At 41.5% G+C, this 27,689-nt stretch overlaps 1 protein-coding gene across 1 annotated transcript in view; it reads left to right on the forward strand.

Annotated features, from left to right (window-relative positions):
• The first annotated feature begins 208 nt into the window (after positions 1 to 208).
• Positions 209 to 27,689, forward strand: part of SLC2A13 (solute carrier family 2 member 13) — a 270,634-nt gene continuing 243,153 nt past the window's right edge. The window contains exon 1 of the mRNA XM_081128412.1: positions 209 to 1,018. Within this exon, the coding sequence (XP_080984538.1) occupies positions 466 to 1,018 (553 nt within the window). The 5' untranslated portion in view covers positions 209 to 465. The remainder of the gene's footprint in view (positions 1,019 to 27,689) is intronic.

Here is a 27,689-nt window from a genome sequence, read left to right on the forward strand (position 1 = left end):
CCCCAGCCAGAGCTAATTCCCTAGCGACGCCAGAGCCCCAAACGCAGGAACCTAAAGCAGAGGTCGCCCCCGGCCCGGGGGCGGGGCCCGGAGCCCGCCGAGCCGGCCCCGCCCAGGCAGGGGGCGGAGTCTCTCCCTGGCCTCGCCCCGCCGGCCCGGCCGCACGTGACCTCGGCCCCGCCTCCCGCCCGCTCCGCGTCGCCAGCTCGGCAGGCGCGGGGCGTGAGTCTCGAGTGAGACCCGCCAGGCTCCGACCGCGCGGCGCCGGCGCTCGGCGGGCAGCAACTTTCTCCCCGTTGCGGCCGCGGCGGCGGCGGCTGGTGCTGCTGCTGCCGTGGCAGCCGGAGCGGGAGCCGGGAGGACGACGGCGGCGGCCGCTCCCGCCGGCTCAGGCTGTCCAGCCCTCCGAGACCGCCGGCCCGCGGAGCCCCGGCCCCCCGGGCAGCCCCGGGCCCCTGCCGCCCTATGTCCCGCAAGGCGAGCGAGAATGTGGAGTACACGCTGCGCAGCCTGAGCAGCCTCAAGGGCGAGCGGCGCAGGAAGCAGCAGGAGCCGGACGCGGCGAGCGCGGCCGGGGAGCGCAGCCTCCTGGCGGCCGCCGAGTCGAGCAGCAGCCTGCAGAGCGCGGGCGCGGGCGGCGGCGTCGGGGACCTGGAGCGCGCGGCGCGGCAGCAGTTCCAGCAGGACGAGACCCCCGCCTTCGTGTACGTGGTGGCGGTCTTCTCCGCGCTGGGCGGCTTCCTGTTCGGCTATGACACCGGCGTGGTGTCGGGGGCCATGCTGCTGCTCAAGCGGCAGCTCAGCCTGGACGCGCTGTGGCAGGAGCTCCTGGTGTCCAGCACGGTGGGGGCGGCCGCCGTCTCGGCGCTGGCCGGCGGGGCCCTCAACGGCGTCTTCGGCCGCCGCGCCGCCATCCTGCTGGCCAGTGCGCTCTTCACCGCCGGCTCCGCCGTGCTGGCCGCTGCGAACAACAAGGAGACCCTGCTGGCCGGCCGCCTGGTCGTGGGGCTCGGCATCGGTGAGTTCGCGAGCTGGGAAGGGCACCCGGGGGCCCTGGCGCGCCGCCCTGGACCCCGGTCGCTGCGTTCCTTTGGCGCCTCTGGGGTCCCCGTCGGGTCTCGCCGGGACCGAGAATACTCCCGCTGTTCTCTCGCCGGGAGAACGCCTCTGCCAGTCCCGCTTCTAAGGCTCGGTTTTGGGGGTGGGGTGGTGGTGGCTGTGGGTGGGTTGCTGTAGTCTCCCCCGAGCCCACGTGAACTCTTCGCTCGCCCACGAACTAGTGGATCCGCGCGATTGCTTCCCCTCTGAGCACTTACGGGAGCCTCGCTCATCGCCAGCGTTCGCCCTGATCCAGCCCTACCTGATGCTGCCGCTCAGCTCGCGACGGAGGTCGCTCAGCTCTTCCGTATTGCCTCGCCTTGTCTCCACCTTTCCTTCTCTAGGATTCCAAACTCCGAACGCAGTCGGTCTTAAAGTCGCAGCAAGTTAAATTTAAAGTTAATTCTGGACTCAGAAACTATTCTCTGCTACCCTCCCCCCTCTCACCTTTTCTAGTCATTTATCTTTAGGTGGAGTATAATGTTTCTCTTTTTGCTTATAGCCTTTTGCTTTCATCTTTTCCCCAACTGAATTCCTTGCTCCTCTGGTTTTCTAACTTTTCCTTTCAATCCATGTTCACCGATTCTCCTCTTTGTTTTGCTTCTCCTGCCTTCCTCTTGGGAACCAAATTATCTATTAAAGGTCACGTTCACTTCCTAAATTCATTTAGGAGCTACTCCCTCTGTGGATAAATGCCCAGCAAGATAGATATTTGCAATTTACTCCAAAAGGAAGGGATTAAGGTTCCCCTGGCATTGATTTTTTTTTTTTTTTTTCACCCTGGTTGCTGAGCAGGGCAAGTACAATCGGGGAGTTCTTGGCAGACAGAAGCTGCTTGGAATGTGGTCAGTATTATTAGAAAGCACTTTTGAGGGAAAGTGGGGGGGGGTGAGACGAAAGTCTCGCTGGTAGTTTTTCTAAGACACACCGCTGATGCCTTTTAAATGTAGCATTTCATAATTCAGTGTTTTATTTCCTTTAGGGTGCGTTTGATGTATTTCTTCCTGGTGGCTGGGCTTCATGAAAGCTCTTTCAACCTGCGGCTCCTGATGATCTCTCCATTCACCTCTCGTTTGACATTCACACTTTTCACCCCTTCTCTGTAAGCCCTCAGGGGAACCGAGCCCCATTTAGACAACTCCACAGGAACCATTAGCCTAAACCCCACCCAGCTCACTGCACTTTATATCCCAAAGCTGTCATTACTGACCTCCCTTTAGTTTGTTTCTTGTATTGTTAATTAGTGAAGCAAGGCATGGCTCTCAGTAAAATGTTAATTTGGCCCATAAAAGTCCAAAAAGTACAGCTGAAGTGAATGAAACCTCTTTTTTTTAGGAACCACCTGTGCCTTCAGGACCCTTCAACAAATAACCTGGCGTTAAAGTCAAATGATCAGGATTCTTTTTCTCTGCATTCTCTGCTCGGGACACCCAGACCACCTTTTTTTGTTTCTTCTGGCATAGAAATAACAATTTTAGATAGCAAGATTTCTTCACTGAGACTGAATCTTGTGATTTTGAAATTGAATAATGTTTTGGAGAGATCTCTAAATGAGGCTTCCTAGTGTTCAGCTATGGCCAGTACTGGGTATTTGGATACTGTGGACCCTTTCCAGATATTGTGAACAGAATGATGAGTGTTTATACTCCAGTAAGGGTGGCAGGGTGGGACTAAGGCAAGATAGGACTTGCTAAGCTCCTAAGAAAGGCTTTCAGGGCTGACAAATTTAAAAAAAGGTTAAGGTTACTCCGAACAGAGGAAAAGCCAGAAGCTTTTCGTGATGCAAGTGGTATGTTGATAAGTAGTATTTTAACAGTAGAAAGGAGGAGAGGACCTTCTCTGCCAGGGAATGAATGAAAAAGGAAAGCACAGGGCTTGCTTGGGTATCAGGTTGGATGCAACAAAGGATGAAGCGGGAAGTAAGGCTGGAAAGGTTGGTGTGCAGGAACTGTGGACACCTCTGTGTCTCATAGCCTGGTCCTGTGGGGCCTGGGCTGCTTGCCTGACTGTATACCCAGTTGGGATATGGTCCTTCTTCAGTCTTGGTAAGGCCTATGTCACTCCTGGGGAAAGCACCTCTTAGAATAGAACCTCTGATACAAAGTTTCATAAAACCTCTTCATTTATAAAATGAAGAATCTTTTAAGGTCATAAACAGGCTTTGAAATATGCCACATTGAACAACACATTTCAGATTAGGATCTATTCAAGGGGTGCAATAGTAAAATCCTTAACACTCACGAAGATTACTAACCTCCCAAAAGAGAAGTCACAAGAATTATTTTTAGCTACAAGAAAATGGTTCCCTAACATGAGCATTTTTTAAGGACACTAAATCAGTTTTGTTTGTTTGATACACTACATGTGGGTTAATATTTCATGTTACTTTTTTTTTTTTTTTGATAATTAATGTTGACAAGTTTGTAGTGATAATTTCTTTCTTTCACAGATTTACCTCTTGCAAATATAAGGCCCACGGGGACAGGGCTTTTTGTTCACTGATCTATTCCTAGCCCATAGGAGGCAATGGTTAAAGAAATGAATTAAATGTATGAATAGTAAGCAGAAACATTAAAATAATTCCATCATTGATAGTGTACCACCCTAGGTTAGGATTGTTTTTTGTTGGTTTTTTTAAATAGTGTATTATAAAATATTGGAAAGGCCATCTAAGGGTTTTAGTTTGTAACAATTTAATGATATCATTCATTTATTCAACAAATGCTAATGAAATTTCAATTATTCTGTCTCATTTGAAGTAGGCAATAATTATTATTTTACTGTTAATCCTCACCCGAGGATATTTTTTCCATTGATTTGTAGCGAGAGTAGAAGGGAGGGAGGAAGGGGGGGGGAGAGAGAGAGGAACATTGATGTGAGAGACACATCAATTGGTTGCCCCCCACATGCACCCCAGTTGGAGCCAGAGGTCAAACCTATAACCCAGGTACTTGCCTTTGACTGGGAATTGAACCCTCAACCCTTCAGTGTGTGAGCCGACACGCTAACCCCTGAGCCACATGGAACAGAGAGACCACCCACAAGCAATTAAAATGCAACGGAGGTTTCCCGTAAGTGCCAGCAGGACACAGAAAGTGGGCAATTGATTCTTTTGGGAAGGGAGGGAAATAAGTACAACACAGAATTAAGGAAGTTTTGCAGAAACAGTTATTTAAACGGGTTTGTAGGATAAGTAGGAGTTCAACAGATGTACAAGGAGCTGGGAAAGGAACTAATATTTAGTGCTTTAGTATGCACTAGTTACACTGCTCTTAAACTTTACATATGTTATGTCACTTAATCCTTCTAACTCTTTGAAGCAGGTGTGAAACAGGTCTCCTAATGCTGGATGTGGAAATAGCCTGTGGCAGTTAAATGACAAGGGCACTGGTACAAAGTCAAGATTATAAAAACAAAACTACTTTCTATTTACCCTACTGGGTATTCAAGGTAGAGTGAACAGCATATGTAAAGGCACAGAAAAATCAAAGCAATACTTGAGGCATAGAGTGAGTGAAACAGGGCAGTGGGGTGGCTATGAAACTGGAATGAGGGTTTTTTTGGTGGGAGGGGGTTGGTTAGGCTGAATAGGGTTCATTTGGCCGTGCCTATGCGGGGACAGTCATTGGAGGTTTTTAGTTATAAATGATGTGATCAGATTAAACATCCCTTGAATCTGACCCCCCCCACACACACACCATGCTTTTAATCTCTCCTTTCCCCCTCAAAGCTCATGCTTCTTTGAATATTGTAATATTAGAAATACTTGGCTGAGGTAATTGCTATAGGGTGGGTAAAGCATAGCATGTGGCCATGAATTTCTGGAATGAGAAGAGTCTGGGTCCTTCAACAGAAGCCTCTAAAAAAGATTAAGCAGTAATTTAGTGCGTGTGTAGGGAATGTCAAGAAGTCTCCAAATGTGGATAGTCACCAGTATTCAAAACCTTTACTGAGAATTGACGTATTGATGTGTACAGCACTGAGTTTGTTGAATTAATCTTAGATTTACATCAGTTTCTACTGTCAGCCTCTGTTCCAGGGCTCCCTCTACTGGAACACAATTTGTAGTTGCATAATGAAGCTTGTAATTAGTATGGTATAGCCTGTTGAGTAATTCTTTTAAAAATATCACACGCACCCCCTGCCAAGTAGCACTTCGAATTCTTATTCTTTAATGCAAAGCAAGCATAAAATATTGTCTGATCAAAACATCATGCAATTATGCATTAATGCCAAAAAATTTCATTTATGTGTACTTGGCCAGAATCAGCCAGATTTTTAAATAATCAGCGAATGCTTTTTTCTTTTGCAATCAAGTTTGTTTTTTCTCTCCCACCCCCTCCCTCAATTTCTTTCAATTTCAACTTTTATTAAAGCAAGATTTCTGTATTTGATTTATGTTTTCTACTGGTACAAAAACTGACATGTAAAGTAAAACTTTGTTTTACTTCTTCTATTTCTGTTTCATACACATTAACAGTTTCTATGCACTACCCTCCCTCCTTTTATTTCTGGCGGCATTAATGTTGCAGAATTATGGTGAGGATTATGACGTGATTGTGTTTGTCTAGTAGTATTGCAGCACCCTCCTCGAGTGAGTTGTCTCGAGTGAGATGAGGGAAGTCTGTTCACATTTATTCTCTGAAGTTATTCATGGGATGTCTGTATAAAACACTTCTTTTTCACCCACCCATATCTTCCTCTTCTGTATTTTAAGCCCAAAGTAAGAATACAGTCTAAATTCAATGACTTCATACTGAGGTCCTTGGCTTTAACACCTCTAATGATGTAGAACCTGCTGGTAGACCTCAAATAGCAGGCAGTCTTTGCCATCTTCACTCAAAAGCACATGATATATTTTCCTTTCCTTTTTCTGATCCAGCTGGGTTCCTTTATACATCCTTCCTATCTACAACTCTTTTCATTATTTATTATTTATTATTTTTTGTTGTTTACAGTATTACAGATGTCACCCATTTTCCCCCTTCATCCAAGACCTGCCCCACCCCAGGCCTTCCCCACACTATTGTCTGTGTCCATGGGTTAAGCATACATGCATATATATTCTTTGGTTAATCTCTCCCTGTCCCCTCCACCCCAGTGAGATCTGTGATTGTGTTCCATGCATCCATGCCTCTGGATCTATTTTATTTGTCAGTTTATTTTGTTCATTTGATTCCACATGTAAATGAGATTATGAGATATTTGTATTCCTCTAACTGGCTTATTTCACTTAGTATGATAGTCTCCAGGTCCATCCATGCTGTCCCAAAGGGTAAGAGCTCCTTTTTTTTACAGCTGCGTAGTATTCCATTTGTATAAATGTCACACAGCTTTTTTATCTGCTCCTCTACTGATGGGCCCTTGGGCTGTTTCCAGATCTTAGCTATTGTAAATAATGCTGCTATGAACATAGGGGTGCATATTTCTTTCTGATAGGTGTTTTGGGATTCTTAGGATATATTCCCAGAAGTGGGATTCTTTTCATTTCTTTACTTTTTTTTTCTTTGATCTTCAGAGTCAATAGTAGCCTTCTATAAAGAAAACTTTCATTGTCATGATGAAAACCTGTACTTACCAGAAAACCTCAAAACCTTTTTCTACATTTAAAATTTAGTTTCCCTGAATATAGAGAGGAAAAGTAGCCAGGTTTCACAGATATTCTAAACTGGTTGGGAGTACTGCCTGCTTTATAGTTGACGTTTTGTTAAACATTAGTACCACTCTTTGGAACAGTGTGGTCTGGAGTACGTGTCAGAGCCTCATGGCAGAGCCTCATTTCACAGCAAGGCTGAGCAGTGTCATGGGATCGCCAGAGGCATCAGCATTCTTTATCTGCTTTCATCATCTCCCCGTCCTGCCCTGGGGGCAGATCTCAGCTGTGCTCTTGGAGAAGAATGTGAATTGACTATCCATTTAGCTGCCAAAGCCCTGGGAATGGTAATACCTAGCATTTGCTCAGTGCTACTCTGAGTCAGGCACTCTTCTAAACATTTTGCATATATTTACATAATCTTCATAATAATCCAGTGACACAATACTATTCTTTATAGGGTGAATATATTTAGTAGGAAGAGATGAAGTAACTTTCTCTTGGTCTCAAAGCATCTGGTGGAGCCAGAGTTTGCCTGGAGGGGTCTGGCTTCCTAGTCTGCCCAGGCTCCACTGCCAGTGACACTGACACTTGTCCCTGAATCTAGCATGATTGTTCTTTGCTGTGATCTGTGATGTGGATGTGAGTTTTAAAATATAAACTTTGAAAGTGAGTTTTCAAGAATATAGTCATGGCATTATCATGGCGTGACAATGAGGAAAGCAGAGCTGGTTAGAACATTTCTTTGCTAAGAGCTTGTGAGCAGGGATGCTTATAATTAGGGCTGCTGTGTTGTGCACTTCCAGGGGCTCCATTCACGCTGCATTTGCCCTAGAGGGGGTGTATTCACTGGAATATAGTGGGGCCTCCTGGAGCTGGACAGCATAGATACTGCCCATGATGTAGCAACTAAAATTAAAAAAAAAAAAAATGCTATTTCTGCTTCTCCTGTTAGCTCATGATGTTGTGTGTGCTTGGTATGTGCTTTTCCACACATTCTCTCTGCCCCTGTCCCACAGTCATTTACCGAGTGGTGACTTTGTTGGGTGCTGGACAGACAGGGATAAAAATAGTCCCTGTTCTTAAAAGACCTAAGTCTGCTGGGGAAAGACAAACACGAGGTTGTTAATCCTACCACAGAATTCTCTAAAGGATGTTTACTCATCCTTCCCGGCCTCGCTTTATCAGGAAAGCTTTCTCATTCGGCCTCTGCTAAATGTTAGCACTTTTTCTGAACCACACCTCAGGGCATTTAACTGCATTATTCCTTGTAACATATCTTTCTGGCCATGACTCATCTCCCTGGTAGACCAGAAACTTACAGTGTTAGCTAATTAGGTAATAATAGTATTTATGTCCTCTCACTTCACTTAACTACCCTACTCTTTATATATTAAGCTCTTAAATATGTAGCAAACTAAAAAATGCATAAAAGGAACAACAGATCATTGCTGTAGTTCAACACAAGAAACCTCAGATACACAGTTAATTCAGAAAGTGGAATAACCTGGTGGTGATGCTTGAGGCCTCTGGATCTGTACTGCCTGGGCTCACACCCTGGCTGGCTACTTACTACCTGGGAGACTATGTCAAGTCTTGCACTTCAGCTTCCTCATCTGTAAAACAGAGATAATACCCGACTCAGGGTAGTTATGAGGATTAAATAAATTAATATTTGTAAAGTGCTTTTACAGTGCCTGAAGGAAAGCATCAATATTCGTTAAGCATTCACACGTAAGCTGTGTAATCTTTGGCAGATTACCATGGTACACTCTAGTCTCCAAATCTCTAGAACGAGTGTTATGATAGCACTTAGAAAATAAGGTTGTTGGAGATTCCAAGATGGTGGCGGTTTGAGTGGAAGCTACACTGACAACTAAAATATAGAAAAACCAGCCCAAATAATCAACTGAAGACTAGCTGGAGAGCACCCTGATAACCAAGGATGTAAAGTGGAGACTGCATAAGAGACATAGGAAGTGTGGAGGCGTGAGAGGGCTGGCTGGGCTCACACAGGCAGCAGCTGAAGGTCCAGAGGGATGTCTCAGCTGTGGATGGTTTCCAGTGAGAACTCTGGGGCCTCAACCCCCAAGCTGGGCTTCCTAGCCTGGAGCACCAGAACTGAGAAAGGTGCCCACATAACATCTGGCTGTGAAAAGCACTGAGGTTTCTGTCTGCCAGGGAGAGACAGCTAGAAATGCAGGCACCTTCTTAAAGGGCCAATGTACAAAGTTTCAGGTGCAGCCACTCACCTTGGGCTCCAGCGGAAGGAGGGGAGAGTGGACTAGAGCTGTGTGAGAAGCATCTAGGGATGCTACTCTTGGGATAGAGCTCAGAGGGCAGCCATCTGGATTCCTGTACTGAGTCATTCTCCCATATGGCAGAGGACATCTTTTTCAGGCACACATTTACCATCCAAGCAGCTTTTGCCTGGGGGGAGGGGCAACTGCCCCACCCTGTGGAGTTTCTACAGCCTGAGGCTCATTAAGAGACTGAATAACAATCAGCCTCTGGGTGCTTTGATTACTTGCCTGATCTGCTTCTGGACCCACGGCTTGGACAAGCAGACCATGGTGCACCTCTTGGTCCTTTCCAAATGCCCCCACCCTCAGCAGAAGGAACCACAACCTGTGGATTGCAGAAAACTTCAAACAGGGTGCTAAAGGCCAGTTGCAAACAGTGTCTGACATTGGCCTGCACCAGAGACCACCCAAAAGACTGGGAGTCCTAGCAGATCTGCCTAATACATAGAAACAAATCCAAACAGGCAGCCAAAATGGGGAGACAAAAAACCAAGCCCCAAATGAAAGGAGAATTCTCCAGAAAAAAAAAAAAATGAAATGGAGATAGGCCATCTATCAGATACAGAGTTCAGAATACTGATTGTAAGGATGCTCAACATCATGAGAAAAGAAATGAAAACTATGAAGGAAATTAAGAATGACATAGTAGAAATAAAAAATACATTGGAAGAAATAAACAGATTAGGGGAAGCTGAGGATCAGAAGACAAGGTAGAAAAAGTCACTCCATCAGAGAACCAAAAAAACAAAAGTTTAAGGGAGCTGTGGGACAACATGGAATGTAACAATATTTGCGTCATAGGAGTGCTAGAAGATGTAGAAAGTAAGCAAGGGTTAGAGAACCTATTTGAAAAAATAATGGCATAAAATTTCCCTAACCTGGTGAAGGAAAAAGTCACGCAAGTTCAGGAGGCACAGAGAGTCCCAAGCAAGAAGAACCCAAAGAGGCCCACTCCCAGACACATCATAATTACAATGCCAAAAATTAAAGACAGAATATTAAAGGCAGCAAGAGAAGAGCAATCTATTACTCACAAAGGAGTTCCCATAAGGCTGTCAGCTGACTTCTCATCAGAAACTCTACAGGCAGAAGGGAATGGCATGAAGTAGTCAAGGTAATGAAAAGCAAGGATCTGAAACCAAGACTATCTGGCAAGGCTATCATTCAAAATAGGTGGTGAGGTAAAGAGCTTTCTAGACAAGAAAGACTAAAGGAATTTATCACCACCAAACCAGCATTGCAGGAAATGTTAAAGGGGCTGCTGTAATAAGAAGTTGAAATGGAATGAGAGACATAGGCATAAAGAAATAAAATGGCAATAGATAAGCACCTATCAATAATAACCTTAAGTATAAATGGATTAACTGCTCCAATCAAAAGACATAGGGTAGCTGAATAGATAAGAAAACAAAACCCAAATATATGCTGTCTGCAAGAGACCCGCCTCAGAACAAAAGACTCATCACACAGGCTGAAAAACATAGTCATATTAGGGGAGTTTAATAACCCACTGACTTCACTGGGCAGATCTTCTAGACAAAAAGTCAACAAGGAAACGACTCTAAATGATACACTAGATCAGATTGATTTAATTGACATTTACAGAACGTTTCACCCCAAAGCTGCAGAGTATACATTCTCCTCAAGTGCACACAGGACATTCTCAAAAATAGACCATATGTTAGGACACAAAACAAGTCTCTACAAGTTCAAGAAAACTGAAGTCATATCAAGCATCTTCTTGAACATTTACACCATGGAATACCGTGCAGCTGTGAAAACAAAGGATCCCTTACCCTTTGAGACAGCATGGTGGGACCTGGAGAGTATTATGCTAAGCGAAATAAGCCAGTCAGATAAGTATTACATGATCTTACACATATGTGGAATCTAATGAACAAAATAAACTGATGACCAAAATAGATCCAGAGACACAGAAGCGTGGAACAGACTGACAGATCTCAGAGGGAAGGTGTGTGTGGGGCGAGATTAACCTAAGAACCTGTATGCATATATGCATAACCCCTGGACACAACAATAGTGAAGGCCTAGAGCGGGGGTGGCAGGTTAGAGGGGGTCAATGGAGGAAAAAGGGACATTTGTAATATTTTCAACAGTAAAGACAAAAAAAGAAAAGATGGTTGTAGAAATTCAATGAGCTGGTGCATGTAATCATGCCTGGCTAGCAGTAAATGGTAGCTCTTGTTACCAGGTGCAGCTGTCTCAGTCACCACTCTAACACCTTTTCACAGTCCTGGGAAGTAAAATTATTGTGAGAGTTTAATGCTTATAACTAGTAATGGGTGAGTAAATATTCTGTATATAAATTGAACAGTCAAACTTGAAAGACAGAATGAGTCCTTTAAAAGCCAGGCAGTACTCTTATCTTTCAAGTGTTCAGTTTATATTCTGTAAAATTACCTTCCAGCCAGACAAGCAGAGTTTTGAACCCGGTCTTGAAGGAAGTTATAAACAGGTTTTCTGAGAGAAGGGTACTTTCCTACTGAGGAAAGAGGAGGGTGAGAAATGTTAAGCATTGAGGAGAGCAAGCAGTTTTTCTTGGCTGTGTGGAGGGTTGAAGAAGAAAGTAGTAAAAATGTGAACCTATTTGTTAGAGTATAATCTCTGCTGGTAGCAAGGGACTGGTTGGACCTGCGATATTAGATGTGTCTTGTAATATTTTACATGGCTATTTGTAGACAAAAGGGTTCAGATCCCAGTAGAAAAGACATATCTGCCTTTTAAGAGGCAAAAAATGAATAGTTTTTATAAAAACTTGAAGGTAATAGCTTTGGAACAATAAGAATATTAATAATGGAAGCTATCATATAAAACTCCATTATCATATTTTTGGATTTCGTTTATGACTCCATGTCAGGAACTCATTCCACTCAACGTAGAGAGAAAATCGAAAAGAAAATTGTGTGCCTAGTATTCACGGACTAAACATGCACCATTTAATATTTGGTTAGCAAGTGCTTGTAGCTTTGGAAGAAAATTATATAGTGACTGAAATACATGTAACAATGGATTTCAGAGATTCTTGAAATGTAGGCATCATTGTAAGTTAATGATGTAAAGTATCCAGGGCCTCCTTGGATACTTTATCAGGGTAAAATTTGAAGCAGTTTATCGCCATGTCTACCTAACTCCAGTATTTGCTATAAATTCACAAAGCGGCTTCTAGAGCTCCTCCACTATTTTTGGGTGGAAGGCAGTGTCAGTGTAATGTGGCCATCTGTGGTTTTGTAGGTGAGACAGCATGTGTCTCAGGACTATCTCAGAGGTCACGCAGGGCCCACAGGCCTCCTGCCCACCTGGCAGTGAAGTCACTGAAATGAAAACATGCAAAAAACACAGAAAAACAAAGCTGTTGGAGTCTTTTGTCATGCCCCTTGAAAGCAAGCTTGTTGGAAATTCTTATAAAATCTTCATTATATTCACCCTTTTCCTACATTAAGGAAATATAGAATTTTTCAGAGTTTACTGTTCTGCTCATCTTTTAAAAATTATTTCTGATGTTAAAATTCATTCGATGTGTTTTAATCAAATACTGTACACATAGAGTTGTAACAGTTTGTTATTTTTCCTTGAATACTTTTTAAAATTCATTTTTGAGAGAGAAACATCGATTTATTATTCCACTTATTTATCTATTCATTCATTGTTTCTTCTATGTGCCCTGACCAGAGATCAATCCCACAACCTTGGAATATGGTACAATGCTCTAACTAATTGCGCTACCCAGCCAGGGCCTCCTTGGATACTTTCTTTATCTGTGAAAATCTCTAATCTTTATTTCCTGGGATATAATGCTTATTAGATGTATTGTAAAAAGTCAACATATGGTAGACCCTAAAACAAAGCCCATCCTTTATGCCTATGTGTGCATGTGTTTTATGTTCATTCACTCATTAACTAAGAAGATTAGTATTTTCCTTCATTTATGAATGAATTAAAGGAAGCACAGAAAGGTTAGGTGAATTAGCAGTTAGTGACAGTGCTGAGATTCAAGTCCAGGTTCCTGACAGGACCAGTGGCTGCCCTGCCTCTTCATTATATGATAAATCCAGTTCCTGATTGTGAAAGCTAAATACATAATGATATTTCCCAGGTTAATGTATATTCTTAATGCACTAGTAAAATTCCAATATGATACTTTATAAATGATTGTTGAGGGAATACTGGTGAGATTAACAAAACAGTATTGAAAGACAGGAAACAGAAAACAATTACTCCAAATAAAGACTATGTAACATATAGTGGCATAATATATTACTAAAAGCAGAGAAGTGATGAATGGAACAAAGTAAAAATTCCAGCAATAGATTTGACTGTTTGTAAGAGTTTAGTGTTGAACAAATCAGATAAAATAATGGGGAAAAGAAAGAATTATTAATAAGTAATTGAGAAAAGGAATGACTATGCATAAAAATAATATATAAAATTGAGACCTCATTCGCATTCATATCCTATTTAAGTTTCCGAAGTTTTAAAAATAGGAATGGAGTGATTTTCTTTCTTCTATCTCCATCAGTGACATGGTTTCAGTTACTATCTTTTTCGTCTCCTTCTCTTTACATAAAACAATCGTCTGTATTCCTTCTCTTCTGTTCATCTCTTCCCACTCTTTCCAGAGACGCCTTTGCCCTTATAACTCCACTAATGTTGCTTTTGTCACATTTATCGCGTTCTCTGTGTTGCTCAACCCAAGGACAGCTTTCACTGCTCATCCTACTTGGCCTGTGAAAGGCATTTGACAGACATTCCTTCAGGAAGCACCTTCTTAGGCTTCAGGACGCACACCGGCCCAGTTCTTCCTTAGGTGGTTCCTTCTCAACCCCCTTTGCGTTTTCTTCCTCCCTCGTCGCCCAGAACTCTTAGCTCTGGCAGGCCCCAGAGGTCACTGGCACTCTCCTCTCCTCTGTTTACATTTGCTCCTTGGGTGATCTCATCCCCGTCGTGGCTTAGGTTACCTTGTGTTTGCTGACTATCAAGAGGTCAGCCCAGACCTCTCTTGATCTCCACACTCTCATACCAGCTTCTCACCTGGTTTCCTGCTTTGCCCACCATCTTTCACATACCAGGTAAGGGCATCCTTCCTGGTGTTCCGGTCCAAAGCTGTGGAGTCATCCTTGGCTCTCATGTTCCACATCTAATCTGCCAAGAAATCCTCTGAATCCAGCTCCTGATTAGATCTAGAATCTGTGTCTCATCACTTCCACTTCTACCACCAGATCCACAATGCCATCTCTCACTTGGAGCACCCCAAGTCTCCCTAACTGTTCAGTCGGCCTTTTTTTTTTTTTACCCCTCTGCCATCTTTTCTCCACATGACAGTTGCAATGATTCTTGTAAAATAGGAAGCAGGTGGTGCCACTTCAGTGCTCCTGAAAGTGCTGCCTGGGGTGTCTCCCGCCACGCTGAGTAGCAGCCACGGCCTGCAGGCTGCATGTTCATGCCCCTTCCTCCGCCAACATCACTTCCTCCTACTACTTGACTCCTGCTTCAGCCGCCCTGGTCTCCAGGAGCACACAGGCTTCCTGCCAGGTCTCACTCCTCTGCTGGGAAGCACCCCTCAGGTATCCCCACCATTCCTTCATCTTCGCGTGTCTCAAGTGTGTCCCCTTAATGAGTTCTTCCTTGATCACTGTTTATAGGGCATCCCCCACCATTGGCCTCCCTACTCTCTTTACTTTTTACTTCATTTTTTTATCTCCCTGCTTTATTTTTTTTATTTGTATGGCACCTTTCACTAATTGATAGTTATATTACTTACTGTTTTTCTTGACTAGAATGTAATCTCCATGAAGACAAGTTTTTATTTTTCTGTTTTTGCTTACCCCTGTCCCACCAGTGCATAGTGTGGTGCCAGGCACACAGCAGTCATTCAATAAAAAATGAATAAATAAAAACTAAAACAGTGTGACGCTAGTGAGTAACTTTTGAGCTGAATCGGATTATCCATGCATCAGGGATGTCATAGGAAAATTGTGCAGTGGGTGTGGGTAACGAAATATCCCCTCTGGTTGATTCTGACTCACGGTCTGTTGCTATTCAATCTTTTTGAAGTAGTTGGGGAAAAAAGAGATACTTTTAAGTTTAAGACATTTATGTCTAACATTATTCTCAGTACCTGAGACAAAAACAGATCTCTTCATCAGTGTTGCAAGCCTAAAAAATGGAAGTTGATTCATGTATGAAAGATGATTAGACTCTCAGGGATGAACTTAAAGTAACTAAGTTGACCCTTGAACAACATGGGTTTGAACTGTGGGTCCACTTATACGTGGATTTTTTTCGATGCATGTTGAGTCAGTCCTCCGTATCCATGGATTGAAAACAGTATTTTTAATCCCTGGTTAGGAATCTGCAGAGGCAGAGGACCAACTGTATACACTGTTCTACATAATTTTATATCAGGGGCTTGAGCATCTGGAGATTTTGGTATCCCTGGGGGTCCTGGAACCAGTCCCTTGCGGATGCTCAGGAAGGACTGTAAAGTTTTTTGCAAGTCAGAAGTTAACATGGATTTTCGACTATACATGGATCAGTGCTCCTAATGACCTTATTCAAGGGTCACCTGTATGTTGACACACAAAGGTGGAGTCAGCTGGCATGCAAATTTCTTATGTGGTGGTATGTTTTTCCCAGTGCTATGAATGCTCTAATGTCTGCACTATTTCCTGGCAGGAAGATTTGTAGGAAGAAGGATTGTGGTTAAAATAGTTGCATTTTTGTAGTTGAACCTGGAATTAAAGCAAGATGGGGGTCGGGGTGAGGGTAGGGGTGAGGGTTGGAGAATTGTATTTCACCCAGACTGTAAAGGGGCCTGATCAGTTTTCCCTGACCTTCAGATCTTCTATCTGATGACTCAAGTTTCCAAAATTCAATGAATCTTTCTCCTGGAGAATGCTAGGTATGGAACTTGAAATCTCCTCTTGTTTTCTTCTTGGTGCTCAAGCCATATTTCAGATTCTGTAATAGATTTTATTAAGTAGGTACACTGGGCCAGGCACAAAGTATCTTGGGATTCAAAAAAAATAGAAGACCTACTTTATTTTCCATCTAGGGGACAAAACATAGGTACATGTATTATGATGTGATAAATTTTAAGAGATGGTATTAAATGTATAGAATTTTAAAAATAAGTGTCATGATCTTGAGGTTGTCTGATCCTTAAATGATCTGTATTTTAATTCTGGATATGAAAAGTAGGGTTATGCTTCAAGTCTGTCTGTAACTTCATAGCAACAGAGTGGCATCACTAGTCCAAATTGTGATAATTAAAATAGTAGTCCTATATTACATTTTAAACTTATTTGAATATGGGTGCTTCCAATAAATGTGGAAACTTAAATTGTCAAAATAATTCAATTAAGCTGTGAAGACCTGGCTTGGGCCAATTTTCCAGTTTGCCATTTTAGTTTTCAATCTTGCAAACCCTTTAAACTCTTAATACCTGTGAAATTGTCCTTGCCAGACCCAGACACACTTTATTATGCCTTTCTCTATAGCACTTCTGTGCCTGCCCAAATGTAATATTCATATATCATTGGTATAGACGATAATAGAAAAATCTGCAAGGCACAGTAGTACACAGTGTCTACCTGGGGCTGGCAGGTCAGGCTTTACAAGGAACTTAATTCATCGAGCTTTTGTGTGGGCCAACTGATAAAGTAGTTTCTGTCAAAAGCTTAGCATAGTTCCTAGTACTCAGTAAATGCTCCATAAATAGTAGCTATTCATATTGTTGTAATTTACATATAGCTGTATTCTCTACCATATTGCAAGTTTTAAAAGTTCAAAGGCAATGTATTTTGCCCACCACACACCTTTTTAAATCCCTGTGACCAGTGCCTGATCGGTTGCTGGCACCTGCGTTTGATTAATTGATCTGCATTTTCCCTCCCATTTCATCTCTGTTGTAGACAGGCAGCAGCATCTATGAATTGGTGACAGAAGCAGACTATGCGGAATAAGTTTTCTCGGCATGTCAGTAATGAAAACCTCTGTAGAACTGTAAGTCGCATATTAGTATGAGTACAGTGGGCGAGTTACCTGGTTCCACAGCCATAATCCTGGCGCAGTGGAGAATTTTGAAATTTCCCTAGTGTGATTTGGACCTTGAAATATAGGACCGGACAGAAAGAAATGGAATTGATTACTTCAGTTATATATATGACATGCCTTTTACTCTGTTGGCCTATTTCAACTTTAATTGAAGTCCAGGTAACAAAACCACAACAAAAGACTCTATCTCAGAGGGAAGGTTGGGGGGTGGGGGAGAGATTAACCAAAGAATTTATATGCATATATGCATAACCCATGGACACAGACAATAGTGCGGTGAAGGCCTTGCGGGGATGCGGGGTGGAGGGGTCAGTGGGAAAAAGGGACCTCTGTAATACTTTCAACATAAAGATAAATTTCTTAAAAAAGATTCTAACAATATGCTTTTTTTTAGGTCAGATTTCTTTCTTATCTTGTGAAATAAATAGGAATAAATAGATGACACTTTAATAATGTCAACATAAGTAAATTTTAAAGACTATAATAATATTCAGATGAGTGAATTATTTATTGTGAATGAACAGATCTTGAGATTGGAGAAGTAAGAACTCTTTTTTTTTTTTAAAAGGCTAATCTCCTGATTAAGAAAAACATGAATGTTGAAAAAGAAACACATAACTTTGTGAAATTCATTTGGTAGTTACACAGTTACTTATTTAATGTTTATCTGTGCAAGAGATTATTATGTTCTAGATCATTTTCAAAATTATACTTTTCTAAAAATGACACTCACTTGCAAGTATAAATTTATATGTGTTAAGCATTAAGAATGATAGTATTAATAAGCATGAGAACTTTGCATATAAATAGCTACTGCTGTGGTTAACAGTTAACTTCTGTTTGCTTTAAGTGAACAACTAGCTGACTTAACCCAATTTGGATTAAAAGGATTTGTAAATGTGAATCTAATGCCACTGTCAGTAAATTTTTATTTTTAAGTGGTCATGAAGATGAGGTACCCGTAGATAAGACATTTAGGCAAACATTGCCTTAATTATTCAAAAGAAAATGAATTCTAGGAATTATAGATCAACAGACATGTGATTAATTTCTAGCAAAATTATAAACTGTTATTAAACTGACAGTTTGGAAGCATTTGGAAAAGAGTCTAATGATTGATAGAAGCTTTTGTGGGTTCACTAGGAATGTGTCTTTAAAACTAACCTCATGGTTTTCCTTTGAAAGCATGGCTGGAGTTATAGGTTAGGGAAATTCTGCAGAGAAATAATTTGGCATATTTCAGTTCTTTCACTTAACATATTTGTAAAGCACTTACTTCGTACTAGGTGGTGAACAAAATATATTTTATTAATTCCACGGGGGATAATGATAAATAATCTATGAAATTTGGCAGATAAAATGATGTGGCGTAATTGGATGCTCTGTCGGGGCTGAAGAGTGGGGTCTCTAATGGGGTCCAACCCAGAGCTCAGTCCTTCATACTCCATACTTATCCAGTCTGGGGGAGCCCAGAGCACACCAATGGTGGTTATGCTTGATAACAGAGTTAATATTAAAATTAGTTTCAAGATACTAGAATGCTCTTAAAAATCAAGAAAAATTAAAATGATTAGGTAATATGTTTGTAATATATTTGTCTGTATCTATCTTTTACATTTCAGATATTTTGCAGCACTTCTTTTGGCATACACTTAGACCTGGCCAGTAGTGAGACAGAGTCAGTGAATGTGCAACTAAAGGAGTCTATAGGAGTCTGTACAACTAGGCAGTCTATACACTCTGCAGAGACCTGTTCAGGTGTTGAAGGAGAAGTCTGCATTGTATTCACAGCCTGATTGGAGGGACTCTGGAGTCCCATCTGATTGCAGATTTCTAAGGGCTTTTCCAGTGATAACAGTGGAGAAATGGTTTCACCAAATTTGTAAGGGAACTTCTCTCAAATGCAATGAATCAGCCACGATACTCAAGATTGCAAGATATGTAAGAGGGGGGGACAGTGTCAACTTTTTGTAACTTCCTATTTGTGTTCGGTAAACATTAGCTGACTTACTGACAACACCTGAATCATTTTACTACTCTTGGCTCCTTCCTGTTATCAAATTAGCTTTACTTTTCTTACAGATAGTTTGAGTCTTTGTTTTATGAAAACAAGAACATTATTTTATGATGTTCATTTTATAAAGAGAATTTGTAAAATATGAACATGACAACTTTGAAAGCCATATGTCTCTGGCACCCTCCGTGGAGCTCCACAATTCTCCCTTGACTCTTTAACTGATTTATTCTGCCACTTGCATGATTCTTCTCAAGGAAACCAATTCGTTAGTGTTCTTGTGATGGACTTGCAAATAAAGTTGTGCTCTTAAGCATTTTTTTTGGTTAAATTTATCAGTTTCTGCAACTAGAAATTATTTGCACACTTACTCTAGTTGTAATTAAGTTATTTAGATCAGATTTTAAAGATAATGGACTCTCAAAACAAGGCTCCATACCTACACATTTTATGATGCAATGATAGACATTCATCTTCAGGGTTGTGTGTGTGTGTGTGTTGTTGTTAAAAAATATTTCACCAAATAAGTTATCTTGTAAAAACCAAGGCCAGCCGTTTGTCACTTGCCTTTTCTGGAGCTTGGTTTCCCACCACTCCTCATCCCCTCATCTACACCTTCCCTCCCCCACCGTCCACAACCCTTGGTGTTTTTACTCTTTGCTAAATGCTTGATGTTTCTCAGTCTTAAGTGTGAACGAGAGCATTTGTAGAGAGCTTTGCTGTTTATTGGTCTATAACGTACAATGTAGGTAGTGTGCTTGCTATGTCAGTACAGATTCAAGACAAGACTCCTAGCTCTTCTCCAACCAGATTACCACCCCCAGACCCCACCATGTAGGGCTCCTGGAGCTGTGAGACCTGCTTAGGTCATATTTACCTTTCCTTAGGAGGCGGCCTTTGTCGATTACTGACTTCACAAAGTATTTTCAAGAAGGATTATTCCTCCCTCCAAACACTAGAATGTCTAGCTAGCTCGTCAGACACAACATCTCCAACTTGTGATTTCTTTTAATATGTGGTGTTGAGGTCAGTCAGAAAGATAGCAATTTTAAAATAAAGTGGTCTAGTGAAATCAGTTTAAATGCCATCCTTTTTAGTTTAGATATTGATGAAATATTCAAGTCCTACCCAGAAATTTGTTCTTGAGTAAGCACTGCCTATACTTTGGAACTTCTGATCTTTTACTGTCCAGCTTTTGAGCTTCATGTTCTAAAAGAAATGTTATACCACTGACTTTACTTCATAGATTAAACTTATTTTCAGGCCATTAAAAAAATGAGGGGTCCTCTCCCTCTCTCTGCCTCCCTCCCTTCGTATCCGTAGACATGCTGCGCTCTAAACTGAAGTCACGATTTTGAGCGGTGGCTTCAGCCTTAGTACCATGTATCAGGGGCCTTTGGAAAGCCAGTTAGATGATTAGCCTTTATTTTTCAAAAATTTATTGACTGTTTGCCTTTACATTTTCAGTGAATCCTTTCTGACTGAAACTGCAGCAGAGATGGTAATGAGGGGCATGGAGTGCTGAGTGTGGGCACCAGCAACCAGGGAAAACACTTGGTATCTGATGAAGTCAATCTGAGGACGGCTACGTGTTCCTCACCGCCACCGTCAGCTGAGGCAGCACTTGGGAGGGAGGAAGCTGCGTTTCTAGAGTTGGTTGTGATACTTGTCTCAAGGCCTAATTTTACCTCTTGGGATGAGACAGTGAAACATTTTCTGGGACCGGCCTTTGATAACCGCAGGGGAGGGCTAGCTGAACAGGCCATTCGCTCAGTCTGTAGATTTCTCCAGAAACGTATTGCAGCGCTCGGTCAAGGGAACAAACCAGGATCTGTCCTTGGCGTCAGAGGCACACCGGGCCCTGGCGCTTACGAATGCCCTGTTCTGGTCACAGGCCTTTCTGCTCGTGGACAAGGGACAACACTGCCTCTTTTGTTTCTTCCTCTTAGTTTCTGTTGAGCTTTTAACTGAATTGTCTGGAATATCTTCTGCTATTGATGTAATAAGGAAAAGCAGGTGGTGTTTTAAAGCAACGAGAAAGGAGAAAATATTTCTTACCCGGAGGGATGAAACGTGAGACTAGACATGCAGCTTCCTGTCTGGGGGCCTGTCTTATCTCACTTGAGGTTTATTCTGCCATGCTATTGTGACCTCAGGTTAAGAAAGCAGGTGGCCCCAAAAGAAAAGACACGTTTTCTTATCTCATGGCAACAAGTGTTTGCTTTTATTTATTTTTATGAATAGATAAAATGAAAAGGTTTCAAAGGACACTGTTTTTCAGAATGCTGATATTAGGGGGGGCAGGGAGATTTAAAAAAATCACCCTCCTCGGCCACCTGCGTTTTGACTCCCAGTGTGTCTGTTGTTGGTGCGTCTGCCAGGTGCCATTGCTTCAGAAGTTTCCCAGTTTCTGCTCTTGCTTAGAGGGCAGCGTGGGGTAGCGGGAGAAGCCTGGGGTGCGGAATTGGAAATCCTGTGTTACGGCCCTGCTTTTGCCTGTTACTTAAATATGTGATTTTGGGAACGTCACTTAACCTCTCTTAGGTTGTTCTCTTTTATGTGAAGTAAGAGAGTTTTATTAGATTCTGAGTGAAGTTTCTTCTAACACTGGAGCTTCGTTAACCAGCTGAGAGAAAGGAAAAGGAGATTTGAGATTATGTGCTACCTGGTCAGGCCCTTTTCTTACCCTGAAGCGGATAGAAAAACAGGGTGTGTCAGGCTTTCACAGGAGAGCTAGCTCAGGCCTAGTCTCATTAAATTAGAAGCTGTTAAATAACCAGTTCCTTATGAAAATGGGGTTCTAAGTCCCTTGCTGTCCCGTAGTGAACCTTTTCTGACTCACTCCAGAACATTTTAACTTTGAACAGACTGCTGTTTCCCTCTGTTGAAAACTGGTGCTCAGTTCCAGACAGCTCTTCAATTGAATGACCTGAATTAGGCCGAATTTTGTTATTTGAGCCCGCTCTGTGAGCAGGCCTGCCTTGCTGGCTATTTTTGTGTTTCTTGTTATTTAAGGCATCTTGTTGAAGCTCGAGAGTACACTCTCTGAAAGAGTGTTTTTTAATGGAAAGCTGGCTTTGAAAAGTGGCTTTGTGTTTTCATACACCACACAATTCTAAGCCAGCCGACATGGTTTCAGAGTAGTAAATGGTGGGCAGAACACACAGGTGAGTCCTTGAGAGCCTGGTGCTAGTATTTTGAGGCGTTCGTATGTATCGGAGACGGAGAAGAAAGCAGAAACCAGGTCTGAAGTTTTCTGATTATCTTTATAGTATCTTAAAGTAGATTGATGTTTTGCTGTTACCCTGCCAGGTGTGTACTTCATCTTTAATTAGGTACATTTAAGTGTGCCAGTTAAAGAGTATTTGATCCAATTTTGAATATTCTGAGCACTTAATTTTTACTGATGGTGTTAGAATGTCTTTTTCTGCCTCTTAAGTTCCTGTTTGTGTCCATACTGTGTCTGTAAAGAAAACAGTTGTGTTTTAAAATGTGATGAGTGAGATCTGATGCTAGTCAAATGTGTGAGTCCTCGGCATCCTGTCTCTCCACTGAATACAGCTAAAAGCTCTGGGAATAATGCAAAATGCAGTTGAGGACCCTGAAAAGTAAATGACAGCAGGGGAGGGAAGTCACAATTTGAAGACTAACTGATATGTCAGTGAATTTACTGTTTGTGTTTGTCCTCAATGTCCAGGGTTTGATCTATGGGGTGGGGCTGAGTCCTAGGACTACTCTGTGAGCAACAGCAAAAAACCCCCAAAACTCCCAAGAATCCCCCTCTTTGTAGCTGGGGGACTAAGAAAAGGGACCTCCCCCACCATGAGCCAGAGGCTATGGAGGAAATCTCCCCATCCCCCCCTTTTCCCCTCTCCTGGCCCTGCCTCAGTCCAGCCCCAGGCACGAAGCTGCCCTGTGGCAGTGGTGGTGGCCCTGGTGCATGCAGCAGGAGCTGAGATAGGAAGGGGTCCTTGGATCTGGAGAGGGTGTGAGGAACCAGTGTTATTTTTCTCTCTAGTTTCTCTTGCCTCCGTGACCCAAGGGCAGTCCCCAGTATGTGGAACTACATAACAGTGTAAAAGAGAGTTTTTAGAGAAATCCTAGACTTCTAGACAACAGGTTGGGAAAAACGGACCTTAGGAGCCAGAGAGTGGCAGGGAAATTGTGAGAGAATTGAAAAAGAGGATCCCCTGATTTGTGTATAGATCGACACAAGTCCCAAGCTCACCCCTAAGGTACACATTCACATACCAAGCCCAAAAGGGCATAATAAGGTTTTGAGAATTAACTATAGTCTAAACTACCATTCAAGTCCCAGACAATCCCCTAAATAATCCAAATAATATAGGCTATTAAAAACTTAATTATTGATATTGAGCTATCTCCTAGAGAAGGCGGGGCAGAGCTTGTGCCCTGAACCTAACTAGGTTGATCGTTCAAACAAAAAATAACATTCACTAAAGGATTTTAACAGGACCAGAGACTCACAACATAATAATAAATATGTTCAGAATTTAACCCAAAATTACTTGACATAAAAAGAGCCAGGTAAATCTAACCAATTCTCAAAGGAAAAACCAACAGATGCTAATTGCAAGATGACCTAGATGATGGATTTATCAGAGAATTTAAAGCAGCTTTTATAACCATAATCTAAGAGGTCAAAGTGAATACTTTTGTAAATGGAGTTTCTTAGAAAGCTAGAAACTCTAAAATAGAACCAAATGGACATTTCAGAACTGAAAAATACCATATATATGAAATTAAGAACGATTTTTTTCTGGTCTTAAGAGCAGGAGGGGAGATAACAGAAGAGTTTGTGAATTTAAGATAGATCAATAGAAATTATTAAAACAATAGAAATTATGCAAAAGAAAAGAGAAACTGGGGAAAAAATGAACAAAAGCCTTAGGGACCTGTGAGACTTATGACATTAGAATCCGAGGAGGAGAAAAAGTTGGGTACAGAAAATAATAATTAAAGAAATAATGGTTGGAAGCTCCTCAGATTTGGTGAAAGACAAACTTAGAGATCCATGAAACTGAATTTCAAGCAGTATCAATTCAAAGAAAGACAGGTTCAGATACATTATAATCAAACTGTTGAAAAGCAAAGAAAAAAACTTGAAAGCAGTGAGGGGAAAAAAACCCATAGTATATACACAAGGGACCAATGACTCAAATGATTGTGGATTTCTCATCAGGAATCACAGAGGCCAGAAGACAGGCGAAGAAAAGCTTTAAAAGTGCTGAAAGAGAAAAGCTATTGACCAAGAACTTGATATCTAGTGAAAAGATCTCTTTCAGGAATGAAGGCAAAAGAAGGTCATTCTCAAGGAAGGAAATCTAAGAGTATTCATAGCTAGCAGCTCTGCTTTGAAATATTAAGGAACTTCCTCAGGCTGAAGGAGAATGGTATCAGAAGAAAACTTGGAATATCAGTAGTGAACAAAGAGCCACAGAAATAGTAAATAACTGGGTAAATAGAATAGATTTTTTCCTAAGTTCTTTAAAATAGGTATGATGTTGAAAGCAAAATTCATGACCTTGATGGTTTTTCAATGTATGAAGTTGTAATATATATGACACCTATAATAAAGGGAGAGGTAAAGGAATCTCTGTTGTTGTAAGCTTTCTGTACTTACCAAAAGTGGTAAATATTAATTCTAAGTAGATTGAAAAGTTAGAGATGTATATTGTAATCCCTAGAGCAAGCACTAAAAAGTGAATACAGAGTGATACTGCCAAGTGACCCAACAGATAAGTTAAAATGGAGTCTTAGAAAATATTTTAAAAATGCAAAACGAAGCAGTAAAAAGAAACAGAGGAACATAAAGCAGAGTGTACAAACAGAACAAATAATAATTATATTAAATATATATGGTTTAAACACAGCCATTAAAAGACACAGATTTTCAGATGGAGTGGGGGGGAAAAAAACCTATGTACTCTAAACAAGGAAGTGACTTTAAATATAATGATGGAGATAGATATAAAGCTAAAAGGATAGAAAAAGATATATCATGCTAACACTAAGTAAAAGAAAATTGACCATCTGTTAATATCAGATGAAGTAGCTTCAAACAAGAAAAATTTCCAGAGATGTCCTTCAACAAATGAATGGATAAATAAACTGATACATTTATACAATTCATACATATTACTCAGTGCTGAAAATAAATGTGTGTAAGCCATGAAAAGACATTGAGGAAACGTAAATGCATATTACCAAGGGAAAGAAGCCAGCATGAGAAGGCTGCATACTGTCTGAGTCCAGCTGTACCACATTCTGGAAAAGGCAAACTATGGAGACAGTAAAGAGGTCAGTGGTTGCCAGGAGTTGAGGGAGAGAGAGGAAGGGAGGAATGAATAGATGGGGCACAGGGGATTTGGGGGGCTGTGAAACTATTACGTGTGATACTGTAATGGTGGATATTATTATTCATTTGTCAAAACTCATATAGATTGTGTAACACAAAAAGTGAACTCTAATGTAAACTATAGATTTCAGTCAGTAATAACATAGGAATATTGGTTCATCAGTTGTACCACACATGCACCCCTAAGTTAAGATTTTAATAATAGGGGATACTGGTTGGAGGGGGTGGGGAAGTGTGAGATGAAAGAGGGGTATAGGGGAACTCTGTACTTTCTGCCCAGTTTTTTAGTTAACCTAAAACTGCTCTAAAATATATATATTGATTTTTGAAAAGATGCTCAGTATCATTTGTTATTAGAGAAATGCAAATTAAAACCACGCTGAATACCAGTATACACCTATTAGAATGGCTAAAATCAGAAATCTGATAATACCAAGTTCAAGTGAGTATGGGGCACATCTGGGATGCTCATGCATTACTGTTGTACAGCCTTATAGGAAAGCAGCTTGACTGTTCATTCTAATTTAAACATACATTCACCATACAACCCATTAATCCCACTAGTACATATTTACATAAAGGAAATGAAAATTTATGTTTACACAAAAATCTATGTGCAGATGTTTATAGCAGCTTTATTTATAATCATCAAAAACTGTTACCATCTGAAATACCTTCATATGGGGAATGGGTAAACCAACTGAGCTATATCCCTACAATAGACTACTACCCTGCAATAAAAAGGAATGAAGTACTGATACATCACACACCAGCATATACGAGTCTCAAATGTGTTGAGTAAACCAGACTCCAAGACAACATATGTATGATTGCATTTATGTGACACTGTAGAGAAGGTGAAACTATAGGGATGGGGAACACTCAGTCACTAGGTGTGGGCTGCTATTTGACTATGAATGGACAGCAGGAGGGAAGGTTTTACGGTGATGGATGTGTTCTGTGTCTTTATTGTCATGGTTACATGACTGTATTTGTCAAAATTCACGGAACTGTACACTGGAAGGAGCAAATTTTACACTATATAAATTAAACAAATTATATTTATTGTCTTTTATACAAATGAGGGAACTGAAACTTGCAGAAGTTAAATACGTTTTCTAAGCTAATTGGTAAAGACAGGAATCATTTCACTCCTCCTAACTCAGGCTTTCTCAGTCTCAGTACTATTGATACAGTAAGTTGGATAATTCTTCGTTGTAGGAAGCTGTCTTGTGCATTGTGGGATGTTTAGCAGCATCCCTGGCCTGGACCCACTTGATGCCAGTAGCAAACCTCCTGCCCCCAGTTGTGCCAAACAAAATTTCTCCAGATGTTAACAGATGCCTCCACTCCCCCCCCCCCCCCCCCCCCCGCTGGTGGGAGGAGTTGTCCCCAGGCGAGAACCACTGCTCTAACCCCCATACATTGCATTACTGCACGTAACCTGTTGGGCCATTAGTTCCCTCATATAAGAAGGGGCTGATAGCGGATCCTGCTTATTTCAGAAGATAGTCCTGAGTATCAGATGAGATGATTATGTGTGGAAGTCCTTTGCCAAATGTAAAACTCCAAATAGATTTTGTTTTAGGTTTTTGGGAATAAGAAATAAAATTGTGTGTTGGGGGTGGGGGGAAGGATGCCCAGAGGCAAAAGGGAAATATCTAGGAAATGTTTTGAATAGAGGTGGAGAAGATTGACATTTAAGGGAAGATGCAGAATGACTGTTCAAACAGGGCCTCACAGGATGCTACTACTTTAGTGGGGTCCCTAACATCTAGATTCTAGGAGCTGATTAGGCTTAAGGGTGCTGATTGCACTAAGCCAACCCAGCAGAGATGGAGGAAGAGCCAGATGCATTTTGTGAGGACACGAGTAAGGGCCAGGTGAATTGAAGTGCTCGGTTTAGCTGGTCAGTGTTTGGGAGTTTTTTGTTCTGTCTCTCCTCCGATCCACTCATCCTTATGGAAAATTGCTTGGTGAATACAAAGGGAGTTAGTAGCATACCTGGAATATAGTTGGTCATATTTAAACATTCATTTTCCTTCTGTTTATTTCCCATGTAACGAGAAATCTATCAAAGCAAGTAGTCTTTCACCTGTTTGTCAGGGAATTCTTTATTCTTTCAATGCCGGAGACACATTGAAAGTCTTACACTTTGGCTTTTTTCACCTTAGATTTCAAGTAGATCAGTCAGCCTTCTATTAACATACTTGTTCAAACTGCTAATAA

Source organism: Miniopterus schreibersii, assembly GCF_964146895.1.
Source record: "Miniopterus schreibersii genome assembly, chromosome: 2".
NCBI lineage: Eukaryota > Metazoa > Chordata > Mammalia > Chiroptera > Miniopteridae > Miniopterus > Miniopterus schreibersii.